General features: G+C 52.0%; 7 protein-coding genes across 7 annotated transcripts; 3 read left to right on the forward strand and 4 right to left on the reverse strand.

Moving 5' to 3' along the window:
- Nucleotides 1-1,492: 1,492 nt before the first annotated feature.
- NCS57_01364700 (uncharacterized protein) lies at nucleotides 1,493-1,900 on the forward strand (the record flags this gene model as incomplete). Its single annotated transcript, XM_053063276.1, has 1 exon — nucleotides 1,493-1,900. The coding sequence occupies one exon, from the start codon at nucleotides 1,493-1,495 to the stop codon at nucleotides 1,898-1,900; it is 408 nt and encodes a 135-aa protein (XP_052906609.1).
- A 560-nt stretch (nucleotides 1,901-2,460) lies between these two features.
- Nucleotides 2,461-3,576, reverse strand: NCS57_01364800 (Aminotran-1-2 domain-containing protein; the record flags this gene model as incomplete). Its single annotated transcript, XM_053063277.1, has 1 exon — nucleotides 2,461-3,576. The coding sequence occupies one exon, from the start codon at nucleotides 3,574-3,576 to the stop codon at nucleotides 2,461-2,463; it is 1,116 nt and encodes a 371-aa protein (XP_052906610.1).
- Nucleotides 3,577-4,184: 608 nt separating this feature from the next.
- On the forward strand, nucleotides 4,185-4,601 carry NCS57_01364900 (uncharacterized protein; the record flags this gene model as incomplete). The annotated part of the gene is made up of 1 exon (XM_053063278.1): nucleotides 4,185-4,601. The coding sequence occupies one exon, from the start codon at nucleotides 4,185-4,187 to the stop codon at nucleotides 4,599-4,601; it is 417 nt and encodes a 138-aa protein (XP_052906611.1).
- Nucleotides 4,602-5,129: 528 nt separating this feature from the next.
- NCS57_01365000 (uncharacterized protein) lies at nucleotides 5,130-6,986 on the reverse strand (the record flags this gene model as incomplete). Its single annotated transcript, XM_053063279.1, has 3 exons — nucleotides 6,129-6,986; nucleotides 5,591-6,058; nucleotides 5,130-5,525 (listed from the first exon to the last, which is right to left on the reverse strand). The coding sequence occupies exons 1-3, from the start codon at nucleotides 6,975-6,977 to the stop codon at nucleotides 5,130-5,132; spliced, it is 1,713 nt and encodes a 570-aa protein (XP_052906612.1). The 5' UTR covers nucleotides 6,978-6,986.
- A 565-nt stretch (nucleotides 6,987-7,551) lies between these two features.
- On the forward strand, nucleotides 7,552-8,131 carry NCS57_01365100 (N-acetyltransferase ats1; the record flags this gene model as incomplete). Its single annotated transcript, XM_053063280.1, has 2 exons — nucleotides 7,552-7,591; nucleotides 7,644-8,131. 2 exons carry the CDS (start codon nucleotides 7,552-7,554, stop codon nucleotides 8,129-8,131), a joined length of 528 nt encoding a protein of 175 aa, XP_052906613.1.
- A 344-nt stretch (nucleotides 8,132-8,475) lies between these two features.
- NCS57_01365200 (uncharacterized protein) lies at nucleotides 8,476-10,092 on the reverse strand (the record flags this gene model as incomplete). Its single annotated transcript, XM_053063281.1, has 1 exon — nucleotides 8,476-10,092. The coding sequence occupies one exon, from the start codon at nucleotides 10,090-10,092 to the stop codon at nucleotides 8,476-8,478; it is 1,617 nt and encodes a 538-aa protein (XP_052906614.1).
- Nucleotides 10,093-11,218: 1,126 nt separating this feature from the next.
- Nucleotides 11,219-12,731, reverse strand: NCS57_01365300 (uncharacterized protein; the record flags this gene model as incomplete). The annotated part of the gene is made up of 3 exons (XM_053063282.1): nucleotides 11,219-11,578; nucleotides 11,971-12,065; nucleotides 12,113-12,731. The coding sequence occupies 3 exons, from the start codon at nucleotides 12,729-12,731 to the stop codon at nucleotides 11,219-11,221; spliced, it is 1,074 nt and encodes a 357-aa protein (XP_052906615.1).
- Between the last annotated feature and the right edge of the window lie 128 nt (nucleotides 12,732-12,859).

Raw genomic sequence — 12,859 nt, forward strand, 5'->3', positions numbered from 1 at the left:
CGGCTATGTTTCTAGGCATCGATGACCGGATAATGCAAGGCACTCCTTGTGGCGTTCCCGCCGTGTAGGCGTTGGATGGAAAGACATTGCCGAGCCTCTGCACTTTGCCAGCCTGCTTTTCAGCTCCAACGCGACAACCAATGACATGGCTATACCCTTGTCAACGACCGGGTTGCGGGGGAGGGGAAAGAGAGAAGAGACAACATATCAAGTTCGCAGAAGCAGTTCGCCATCTTCAGGCCAGGCTGCGCTGCATGCCGATCTTGCAGGGAAAGCTGAACAAGCCACAATCAAAGAGCCAAGCTGTTTGCTGGCCTCCGACTTGCATTGATTGGCGCAACCATGGACACAGGCAATCCTGGCCTCCTTGAAAATTGATTGGGTAAGAGAGGCGACGAGGCTTGGTGACGGCTGGGGTTACACAACAAACATGCATCAAACAGCAGCCTCTATATCCCCCGCCTTTTGTTTTTTCTCTCAAGTTCACGCTTCTTTGGACGAACTAATCGAGCTTCTCGATACCTTACCAAGGCTTCATTTTGCCGTGTTTGGGAGCTTGGCGAAGCCAGTTCTTTCATGTCTCCCAACTAGCCCACCACCTTGAACGACTTTGGTGCTGTGGCCAGCACAATACGCCAGCATTACGAACGATGGATGGTCGTCGCCAATCGGACACAACCATAAGGAACCGACGCAAGACAATCGCGCCTTGAACGTCTCGAAGATTTGATCACGAATCAGCTCAAGTTTACACGTGCTGACACTCAAGGCAACGTCAACGCGAAGCCGATCAAGCTGCTGATTCTCGATCAAGCGAAGCTGGAACAGGAGATCGAGGCGGAGAAAGAAGCCCACGCGAAGGAGCTCCAAGCTGCCAATGAGCAGCTGCTAAGCGCCTTGCATGTCATCTATCTCCCCTTTGCCGACCCCCCAGACGTCCACGCTGCCAACCGCGCTTGATCGTATCCAAACCGAGACACCAATAAGCGAAGCCTCCCCATTGAACCCCAACGCCCGCGGTGTCGATCGTGATACTAGCCAGTCACAGCATGGAAGCACCGTGCTTGGCAATGACGGCCATTCTGCACCGAACCTTGAACTCGACCCTCAGATAAGCCAGACTCATGGGCGAGAACCTGCCATCCACCGATCGCCCCGTCCACGTCCCCAACAGCCAAGCCATTCATCCACACATAAAAGACCTTCAAATACGTCCGCGGCGCCGATCCCCTACCCAAAGCGTGCTCGACTCGAGGAACAGCCCCCCTCCTTGACACCCGGCCGGTCGATCGAGTTTCGCGAAGTCTTCCAAAATGGCACTGGCGCAGTCAAGTACAAGATCGTACAATTCCCTTACGATACGGGACACTGGTAAATTTTGGAGTGTAAGGACTGCGACAAGACATTCACGGCCAATTTCCCCCTCAGCGAAGCCGAGCTACATCTCAGCATCGGCCATCTTGCCCACGCTTCCACAACACCTGAACTCACCATGCAGAGGTTCGGCACTCGCGTGTTGCACTGTACCGCGGAGCTAGCTCGGAGCAACAACAATGCCTGCAAGAGGGTGCTGGGAGTTGTCAACTCGGCTGGTCCACAGACTACTTCTCAACCTAAAAGAACACCCTCTCGCAGCAGGCCCAAGAAGAAGGCCAAAACAAAGTCCTACCAGTGGGAAGCGCCCAAGAGCTATGGCGAGCTCAAACCAGAAGTTCTGAACCCACAACCGGGCGACATTTTTGCCTGCTGGCAAAAAGCCCAAGGGTTTCTACCCCGTCATGATTGTTCCCTGGGGGGTTTTGAGCGCTTCAAATTTGTCCACACCCTCCAACGCACGGGTCTTGATGAGGAGATCCCCGACTGCTACGCTCAGGCCCAGAAGACCGATACGAGACCCTGACCGTGGGCAGAGGGTCACGAGAACCATGGGTTGCGAGCCCACAAACGCATGTATCCCGTCCTTTTCTTCGACAAGGTCAACTTTCCGAGAGGGTGCTCTGTAGGCTGGGTTCCGCTTCACGACTTGAAAGTGTTCGACGAGAATTGTCCTCAAACTCTACGCAAGGAGCTGGTTAAAGACTATCCGGAGTATCAGGCTGAGTGTGACGCGGAGGCAGCGGAAGAGGCAAAACGTAGCCACATCAGACGCTTTACGAATTGTGGTCCAATACCGCGCCCTGGACCATCTTGGTAGTGCAATGTTCGAAGGGGAGTAAAACTTCGGCCGCAACCTCCTAGCAAGATAACGAGAGGTGGAAGCAATTGGCGTCGGGGCTCCGCAGTTGAGAGACATAGGGATAAGCGTGATGCAGAAGATTGGAAGGAAGCCAGACGACTGAATAGAAGGCGCAGATGGAGATAGTGTCGATGATTTGACTAGTTCAAATACCAGCTCCTCATTAGACCTGCACAGTGTGCATCACTTCTAACTATCCACCGACTACTTCAATGTTTATACCCTTACTCATCTCGCAGGGCCTTTGAGATGGCCTTCATGCCACCCTCAAGCTCCTCTCGCTTCGGCCAGCCGTATCCAAGTCGGAAGAAGTTATCCGGAAGCTCGAACCAGTGACCAGGGCCAACATAGGTCGCATACTTGGTCAGCAGCCTATCGTAGAATGCTGCGAATCCACCCGCGGGCTCCTTCTTAATTCTGGGAAAGCAGACAACACCACCTGTGGGCTTGACCCATTCCAGAAGCTTCTCGCTCTCGACCCACGACTCAACCATCTGTAGACGGACCCTCATCTCATCTGTCGTGTCGGCCAGGATCTGCTGTCGCCGAGACAGAACCTGCGTGGCAATCCATTCATCGATGACGCTCCCGCTAATGCTGATCTGCTCCTTGGCCGCTAGGAAGGTCTCTTGGAGGTTCTTGTTGGTGCTGATGAGCCAACCGATCCGGACTCCAGGAATACCGAACGATTTGGACAAGGAGCTCACACTCAGGACGTGGTCGCCCAGGGAAGCAGCCACAGGAAGCTTCTCGCCAAAAGCGATATCACGATACGTCTCGTCCACTAGCAAAAGAATGCCCTTCTCCTTGGTGATGGCTACGAGCCGGTCAAGTGCCTCCCGAGACAAAGTAGAGCCAGTAGGGTTGTGTGGGCAGGTCACGGAGACAAGACGGGTGTTTGGCTTGATGGCAGTCTCGATATCGTCAACATTGGGCTGGAAGCCAGACTCAAAAGTGACATCGATGTACGAGATCTCGCAGCCGACGGCCTTGGGGGTCTCCAGGTTGGTGGCGTAGTTGGGTCGAACAACGACAAGATGGTCACGTCCCGAGGCATCCATGGTAGCCAACTGCGACGTGGTGATGATGAACAAGGCACCGGCGGCGCCCGAGGTGATGAGAACATCGTCCGTATTCACCCCGGCATCCTCAGCGATGAGCTTTCGGAGCTCTGTTTCGCCTCGATGCTCATTGTAGAGGAGGGTGAGGTTGGGGATTTTGAGGCCTAATGACTCGATGGTCTGGTCCGTGATGGAGCTCTCTGAAAGGTTGAACTTGATCTTGTCGTACCCGTACTCCTCGGGCGACTCGATCTCGATGGGCATGCGCTCGTACTTCATGTTTGCGGTGATGATGGCCTTGATGGAGGTGAGGATGGAAGAGTGAGTTTGAGATGCTGATTTCACTACAAGAACACATGCCGGCTACGCGGTGTTATTTATTTCTTTTCACCTCCGGGTTCAAGCTGACCAATCCGACACGGTAGGAACAGGGACGAAGAGGACGGTTACTCGCGGTCATGAACTCTACCTAACTAAGTGGCGGGCGCCTCGACTTGCCCTCCCAGTTGGGAGTGAGTGGGGATGGATATCGGCGCTTCGAACTGCCCTCACAGCACCCGATAAATGACCAATCAGTGTCACTCCCAGACGGGAACCGATGTAGCATCAGCGTGTTGTGTCTCCTGGACATGCAATGGGCGTCGTTGCAATATTTCCCCTTATTATAGAGCCTCATGACTTCGTGCTTCGGATGCTGTTTAGGAGTATCCTGAAATATGACCCGTCTCCTCCTGCAAAGTGGCCCAAATGCCCATTCATTGATTACACAACTCCAGATAACCGCCCAATCACTTGTATCTCTCATTTCATTCCTTGCTTTCCGTCTCAAGCCATGCTAGCGGTAGACACTTTTTCTCTGGTAGATGCTACCATCGCCCAGCTGAGGCATGCCCCTGGATGGCAGGTCCTTGACGAGCGTGGAACTCGTCACTCTTTACCTGCACCGCATCGCCCAATTCGACATGCGAGGCCCGTCTCTCAACTCGATTTGCATCTTCAACCCGCGAGCCCTACAAGAAGCGCAGGCTTCCGATAATTACCGCGCCACCGCTGGTCACAAGGCTCGTCCTCTAGAGGGCATCCCGTTCACCGTCAAGGATAGCTTCAAGGTCAAGGGCATGACGGTCGCCGCGGGATCTCCTTCTTTTGCTCATCTCGTGGCCCCAGACGATGCAGCTATCGTTGAAAGGCTTCAAGAAGCAGGTGCCATCGTTCTAGGCCGCACAAACATGCCACCCATGGGAATGGGAGAGATGAAGGATAAAGCGATGCCCGTGGGTATCACCTTCGACACAAAGGCTTGAACAGACCGAGATCTGCTCCGGTTCGCATTTGCATACGAAAACGCCTTCACACGGAGAACCCTACCGCCAAGGGCTCCAGAGCTCCCAACTGACCAGATCCCGCTAATGAGAAGGGTACTGGCGACGCTGAAACCCAAATTGTCGGTTGAGCAAATCACATCCAGGCCAATCGAGGATGACCACTCTAAGATACGGTCCGTGTCGGTTCAAGGCACAGTCACCTTGGCGGATCCCGAGGTACAAATCTCCTCGTTCATTGTCTTCGTTGACGGAAAATCTTCTGGGAATATGCCGGTTGAGGCTGGAATGTAGTCATTGGACCTTGAGCTTAGCAGAAGCAAGACAAAGGATAAGTATCCAACCTTGGCTAAGGTCCCCAAGGACTATTTCATGTTGACATTCGTGGCCAAGGCTTCAAATGGCCGATGTGCAGTGGAGATTGTTCTCGTTGATTAAGTAGCAGGAATTAAGCATTGCAATCTTGAGTCATGTAGGACGCAGTCTTGGTGGTGAATGGTGACGAGCCCATCAGATCAACAACACAGGTACTCCTGTCTGGAACGCCAGGTCCATGCCTTTTCTCTCCTGCTTCCGCTGCCATGTCCAACAGTTCCTCATGATCCTGAGTACTGTACTACCATTTCCGAAACCTCCACACTCATCCACAAAGTTGGAGAGAAGTGATTCGAGAAAGGGCTGATGCTTCGGCTCAGCCATGCATCCAATGACGCAGAGAGGCCACACAAGCCCTTGAAGGGAAATGGCTCGGGGCCATTCACGAAGCACATTCACAGCCTTGTCGACATTCTTGCTGATTTCAGGTAGTGATTCCCACGGTCCAGACACGATGGTACCTGACAGAATGAGCGAGGCGAGTGCAAAGATGTGCGAAACCCATGCAGCCCAGGGGGCTTCGGTATTCTCCTATCAATGTATTAATAGTTAGCCTTTGACAACCAGAAAGGGACCTAATGCAATTCGAAACCCACCTCGATTATAGATTCTAGCTTTTCAACGCCGTCCTCTAACCGTGTTTCAATCTCCCGGCTCCTCGTTACCAGATGTGGTACACTCAATGTTCCCTGTTCCTTCATCTTGCTCTTCCACGCCTGCAGGTGTGCTAAATCACCGATGGAGATCATGACCCAGTTGTAGCACCCCATGAGATCCGCCATGTCAAGATTCGATGCTTCAAGCCACTGTCGGTAGGCAATCCGCGGAACTCGACCCGTGGAGACGCACGACAGAATGTCGAACCATATCGCATGGACTATGAGAAAGTCAAAGTCGGGCTGTGCTTGAAACACGTTATAGGCGTATCCACCACTGACATTGGCAGTGTCTGTGCGATTGGGAGAAGTAGAATGGTGAAGCAGGACTTCTGGTGAAAGTGTACTCAGAAGAGTGGTGACGGCGTCAAGATGGGGGAGCCAATCATATTCTGCGCCGTTGAATACCTAAAGGAGATTGAATGTGAGACATGAGCTATTCAGAAACACCCACTGCTGCTATCAGCCCATGTCTTACCTCGAAACTTATCAGCATGAGGCTGGAAGCTGCAAATTCCGCAAGCTGGGACTTGTCGTTAAGGAGAGCCTCTGTCTCGGTCCTCTGCGAAAGCTCACAGAGTTCTCTTAGGGCCTTTGAGTGGTACTCGAAGGCCTCTTGATTGCGCAGGTAGTCTTGCCGGGGAGAAATCTGGACTTTGTTCCGGTGGAGGGCCGAGAGCGCCAACGCGGCATGATACAAAGGACCACCATTGCTTAGGTACATAAGGAGCCAGCCTCTGTTACCTAGGCGGGAGCGGGGTTGGAAGTAAGGGTATTGCCAGGAGAAGACATGATCCAAATAGTGCATGACCAGAGACGCTGACTCTGACCGAAAGACACATGCGAAAGTTGAATGTGGACCAGTTGATGTGCTCCTTTCATCTTGGGCCGGGTCATGGCTGTGCCCCGAACTCGGACTGACTAGATCCACACTGCAGCTTTCCCCAAGCTCATGAAAAGCACCCTCGGGAACATGTTCCGATCGTGAAGGCGGAGAAAGAACAAGAACAGCTCGGCTTGGCGGTGTAGATGGATTCTCACTGGGCACTTGGGGAGGGATTGTGCGAGCAGCGGAGTGTCTATCCCTCCCAGCTTGTCGATCGCGATTCTGGGACTTTCGCAGATTCCGAACGTGTTGTTTGACGAGCTTCTTGATGCGCGTGAGTTCCCGTGTCTCCGCAACCGCCCCATCCATCCACAAGGGCTTGGAACCGTAGCCGTGACATGGGATCTGTCGGTCCAGGCACTCCCTGCAGGCGGGCGTTTTTGAGTCACACTTGCGGTGTCTGAGCTTGCAAGTCCAGCATCCAGATGGAAAGGGCCTCATTGTAAACGGTTGTTGTGACGGAGGGGATGGTGATGGGTGCAAAGATTAAACTAAGGGCGGGAGAGCAGAGGCATGATGTTTGGAATACCCGGAATTTCATTATTCCTACTAGAGTAGCCAGAACCGCGCCAACCATAAACAACCTCAGGTCGAAGTCACTGAGAGCCTTGTGATGCCTCCAAAAGAAGCCATCAGCTACAATAACAGAGAACATGATTCTTAATACATGCCGGCATTAAAACCCAAAACCAAAACCCACCGTTACCTAGATCTCTTCACCCATCGTGTCTTGTGTTCCAGACCAAAAAAATCCCCTGATCAAATCATGGGGCACACACATTAAGCCTGACTTGCTTTGGCGCCTCGACTTTCCCTCCGAGTCACGCTACGACTTTCCTTTCACAGATTCTAACCACCCCTCTGGTTACCTTAGACAGACAAGACTGAGTTATCGCGGAAATCCTACAACCCAGAAAGCCTTTAGGCAAACATTCATATCCTGGTATTAATATAAATAATTAATACAGTAGATCTTCCTGCAATAGACAAGATAGCTATCAATTTGTTGCCTGCCATGGTTGACCAGGGCTACATACGACACGCACGAAGGAGTGGTTCGCTGACCCGTCCCCATTTAAGCAAATCAAGCACGCAAGCTGACAATAGAGGCCTCAGATGTTCCGACAGTTTTCAGTTTCATCAAGGAACTTGCCAATTGTCAAGACGAACTCCATGTCATTACCACCACCGAGGAAAACCTCTCCAGGACGATTGCATTCGACCCCGACGAGTACGACACAGACGCGGCCCCAGACCCCATAACGCCTTTTCGACCAGCCCGCTGTCTCCTAGCCTTCAACGATGTTGGTGAACCTGCAGGCATGGCACTGTACTTCTACAGCTACGTGACTTGGCACGCAGCACCGGGTATCTACTTGGAGGACCTCTACGTTCTGCCATCGGAGAGGAGAGCCGGTCATGGGAAACACTTGATGGACGCTCTTGTGGAAGAACTGCGCGCCGTTGGGGGTGTGAGGATTGAATGGCGGGTGATGGAACGGAACGAGACTGGCCTTCGCTTCTATGAGAAAATGGGAGCCAAGGTTATGGAAGGCTGGAAGGATTTAAAGCTTGAGCCAGCAGGGACAAACTAGCCTTTCAGCATAGCTCTCGTGATGTTATTTCGCTTCTCAAGACACAAACATGCGCCCATGGGTCCGGCGACGTTCTCTTACCTGTAAATATCTCCATGTAGTACGTAAACCATAGCATAATCAGTCCGAGCCGGCCACTTTCCTTGTTTTTTTTTTTTTTTTTTTTTTTTTAGTTAAGATGCATCACAGGGAAGGTCTTTGGGCGAAAGGGCGAAAGGGCGAAAGGGCTGCATTCTATGCTGTTTACACATCGCTCATTTTCCGAACGATAAGATAGTATATAAACATTTTGATGTTGCAAACGATAGTAAAACCAAAGGCCTCAACTATCTCGCTTAGCTTGCTCACTTTGTGCTCCAGACCAGACGACCCTCAAACCAAGTCTCCTTGACCTTGGCCTGGAGTAACTCAGCAGGGTCCAGGCTCATGTCTACAACCACAAAGTCTGCCAGCTTTCCAGCTTCCAGTCTCCCTGTACGGCCTTCAAATACACTCCTTGCGGCCCCTTCGGTCGCTGCGACGATAGACTCACACAGGCCTAGTCGAAAGTGTTCATTCACTGGCTTCCCGTAGCCGGGCTTTCTCGAGGACTGGCGTGTAGTGGCCACATACAGATTATGCATGGGCAGCCAAGGCGAAGTAGGGCTATCACTTCCGATGGCCATCAGGGCTCCGGCATCCGCAAATTCACGGTATGCAAAAGCCCTCTTGCAGCGGTCTTCACCTAGTAGGTGCGTCCAGTCCTGCAGGATCGATGGGTCGGCATGAACAGGCTGGATGGAAGCTGTGAGACCAAGCTCCCCAAGACGCTGTGCATCCCTCGGTGACGCGAGTTCTAGGTGTTCGATGCGGTGTCGCCGTCCCGCGGTGCCATACTTCTCCAAAGCATTGATGGCCATCTTAATCGCTGCGTCGCCGATAGCATGCAGGGCAATCTGTAATCCCAAGGCATCGGCTTCTTTAACGACAGGCTCGAGATACTCCTTCTCCCAGATGGGAGGAGGGCATGTGGCGGGCAGTGGAGAGTACGGCTGCGATAGATAGGCAGTGCAGGCGTCGATAATGCCATCGCAGATGAGCTTGACGCCCACAAGTCGAAGGTTTGGGCTGGTCGCAGTGTTGAATTGTCTGCTTAGCTCGGCCGCACGTTGAACCTGTCTGCGGTTTGCCTCGATGTCGGTGGTAGGTTTGATCAGCCAATATGCTGCGATGCGTATGGCAAGGTCTGGCTCTTCTACCGTAAGAGTGACCAGCGCATCCCAGGCCTCCTCGTCCATCGCCATCTCTACTAGTCCAGTATAGCCAGCGACGTTATACTCGCGAATAGCGGCGCGAATAGCTGCTATCCGTTCTTCCTTTGGTGCTGACTTGGCCTGAAAAGGCCAGATGATGGACATCATCGCTCCCTCATCAACCAGACCCGACGGGTTGCCTTGAGCATCGCGGTAGATTGTGCCTCCAGTAGGGTCAGGCATGTCAGCGAGGCCCAAGACTTTAAGGGCCGATGAATTGCACCAGCACGAGTGCAACGAGCTGGCATCGATAAATATCGGCCGTGGGTCAATGTCGTCTAACACGGTCGCCGTCACTCCGTTTGGAGTCATAAAGTGCATCCATCCTTTGCACAAAATAGAGCCGACGTCGGGGTTGGCGACGGCAAAAGATTTGATGGTTGCCTTGATCTCATCGAGGTTATTGCACTTGATGAGGTCCACCTTGCGAAGGGACTGGCCAAGAAGTAGAAGATGCATGTGCCCATCGATGAAGCTGGGAAGAATGACGCGCTGCTTCATGTCATGGGCTTCTAGCTCCTCAATTCCGTCTGCGATGCCCCGGTGTCCAATGGCCATAATCTTGGTTCCTTGAACCAGCATGCTGTCCACAAAAGTGACTGGCCCATCTTGTCCTGTGTCACTTTGGGTGAAGATCCGGCCGTTGTAGAACAGTTTGCTACGCGCCATTGAGAGCTGGGGTGATTGTTGTCTGTAGAATGGGTTGAGTATTGACACAGGGCGATTTTCAAAAGCATATTACAGCGCAAACAATTTGCTTTATAGCCATTGATTGACAGATGCACAGCTTACTCTTATTCCTTCTCCCCGTCCAGATCAGCCCTTTGGCCCAAGGTTGATGGCAAGACGACCTGTTTCGCTTCGAGCTGCCTTCCGAGAGCCAACAAAGAGGGCAACCAACTAGGGCAGGTCGAAACGAAAATCTTCTCGTCCCCAGCAGTGCGGGTCCTTCGCAGTGGTGATACGTGCGCTATGCTACCCAGGTTATGTCAGTTATTGGGCTGTGGATCTTGTAGACCAACCACCAAGAGTTTCTTATGACATGTTCGATTTTCTGGGCGCGCCCTACATGTCACGGATGTTGTTGTCATCCAAATCATCCTTGTGACGACGCCCGTGTGACGCCCGTGTGCAACAAGGAGAGTGATTTTCCAGGACAGGTCAGGATCGACCCTTTTTGGGAAAAAATGCGGCGGTGACCTTTGTAACAAGAACTTTGGAAACATCGATAAGCGAGTTGGGCTTGGCTGGAACATGTCAGGGGGAGAATGGGACGAGTACAAACACAAAGTTCGCTTCACCATCAAGTGGCGCCGAGGCTGTACCGTGACGAAGCCGCGCAAGGACATGGATGTTCTGAATCCCATGGAGGATTACAGCGTCAGGTGTTGGCAGGTATTCCGGGTTCCTTGGGAATACTGTAAGTGAGGCCAGGCCATTAAGGCTGGCTTAGAACTGGCTAACTTTCTCTATTAGCTTGGAAAGGAAATAAAGGAGTTGGGGCATATCAGGATATCAGATGCCTTTAATATCAAGTCGACGCGGGAGTGTAGTGTTGGTTAAGTACCGAACACTAGCTCTCATGAACAGGTACCATACACATTTTGAACCGCTCATGCGGGACTGCCGATAATTTGTTCATCTTGGGACTTCTCTTGTTATGGGACATGAAGCCTATTGGACACATTAGGGAATCCGGGGTATTAGGGAAGAAGACAGAACACACCCACAGTGAGAATGCACCTGTCTGTACTCAACGCCGCGGAGGTTGTGACCACGTTAACTTTCGCCCATATCAGACCCGGGCGGATAAGTCAAGTGGATCTTCGTCCTCGCCATTTTCAGTGGCCCTTTTCCACTTCTGAATCAACTGCTCCCGTCTCCTGTCTCTTATGTTGGTGATGCCGCTAAAGTCATCAAGGCCACCCTTGGGCCAGTACCCCCGACCCCCGGCGTTGTAGATATCCTTCTTTCGCCTCTCGGCCAGACGAAGATCCTTTCCCGTCCAGTCGCGGCCGTATCTTTTGAAGTAGTCCCTGCACCCCGCGATATTTGTGCATATTCCCTCCAATTGTTCCACCGAAAGATCAGCATGATCCCACATAGTATATGCAAAAGTCGACTGCATCCTATCTAGAAAGACAGTGTAGGTACGCTTGGAGTGATGAGCGAGCCACATCCGAAAGGAAGATGAATCAGTTGAGTCTTGTGGCCCATCAGACTCACAAACTTCCTCTTCAAGTTCCTTTGCTGTGTAGCTTGATACTGGAGGGCTTCTTCGCATCACACTCCAGGTGTTTACTTGCACGTCACCTGCCTGTCTCGGGCACCACAGGAGTATTGAGATCAGATTGCAAGGAGGATCCGGCACTCTGGCGCTTGAGCGAATTATTTTCAGTTTCAACACCTTTAATCTTTCGTCGTACGTTTTGGAACGTGCGATGGAGCATAGAAAGGGGAGGCCTCGACAAAGCTGGAATGAGTTAGATGATCTTCTTCACAACTACAGGTAGCTCAATGAGCATAGCGCGAGAGTTTAAGCCTTACCAGCCGCTGAATCCGATCACATTGCTCAAAGGACTGATCCCACTCTATAGGCACCCCAGCCCACTCAACGTTGTGCGCAGCAATTTGATCAAAGGCTATAGACACATTAGATCAGCTAGAGTGGAAGACAGGTTCTTCTTACCGAAGCTGACCTGCCTTTCCAAGTAGGTGTAGACAGTCAGTAACTGGTCGTTAACCCACTGAGAAGAGGCACGACAAAAGTTTGATATTTGGGCCGTAACTTCGCGTCTATGACGGCGGGGACGATGGCAGAATAAATTGCACATAATCTGGTAGCGAACAAAAGCTCTGTACATCCGAAAAGTCTCATTGTCGGAGAGTGTTTTCGGGTGATCTAGCCCTACTTCATTGATAGCCGGAATGAGTTCATCAGCCATATCCTGGCTCATCCATTTCACAGCAGCTTGGTTTTGACTGATGAAGGCGTATTCGGCCAAGGACAGGTGAACAAGAGACGGCGATGGATCAATGTTCTCGAGGCGCGTTATGAGTGGATCCACGGCGTTCTGGTCCATCACATCGATTTGCGTTGTTTCGAGAAGGATGCGAGAATAGGAGAGTATACCATCTGGGACCTGTCGAGTGAGGATACGGCGAGCGATGGCGTGAAGATTGTCATAGAGGGCATCATGAAAGATTCGATGACTGAAAATTGGTGGACCGAGCTCTTGGATTGTATCCAAGTGTCCAAGAATCTCGGCGACGATATGAAGCGGCAGTCTCTGAAGTGGAGGGGTCATCGTGGTCGAGTCGTTATAATCTCTCAATTGATGTTGGAGGAGGAGAAATGAAGGACAGGCCAGCACAGGAGGAAGCAAAAGGAGGAATTGGAAGGATGTGCTAAGTTAGGGACTTGGCCAATGAGGCT

This window comes from Fusarium keratoplasticum, chromosome 12, assembly GCF_025433545.1.
Source record: "Fusarium keratoplasticum isolate Fu6.1 chromosome 12, whole genome shotgun sequence".
Taxonomy (NCBI): Eukaryota; Fungi; Ascomycota; class Sordariomycetes; order Hypocreales; family Nectriaceae; genus Fusarium; species Fusarium keratoplasticum.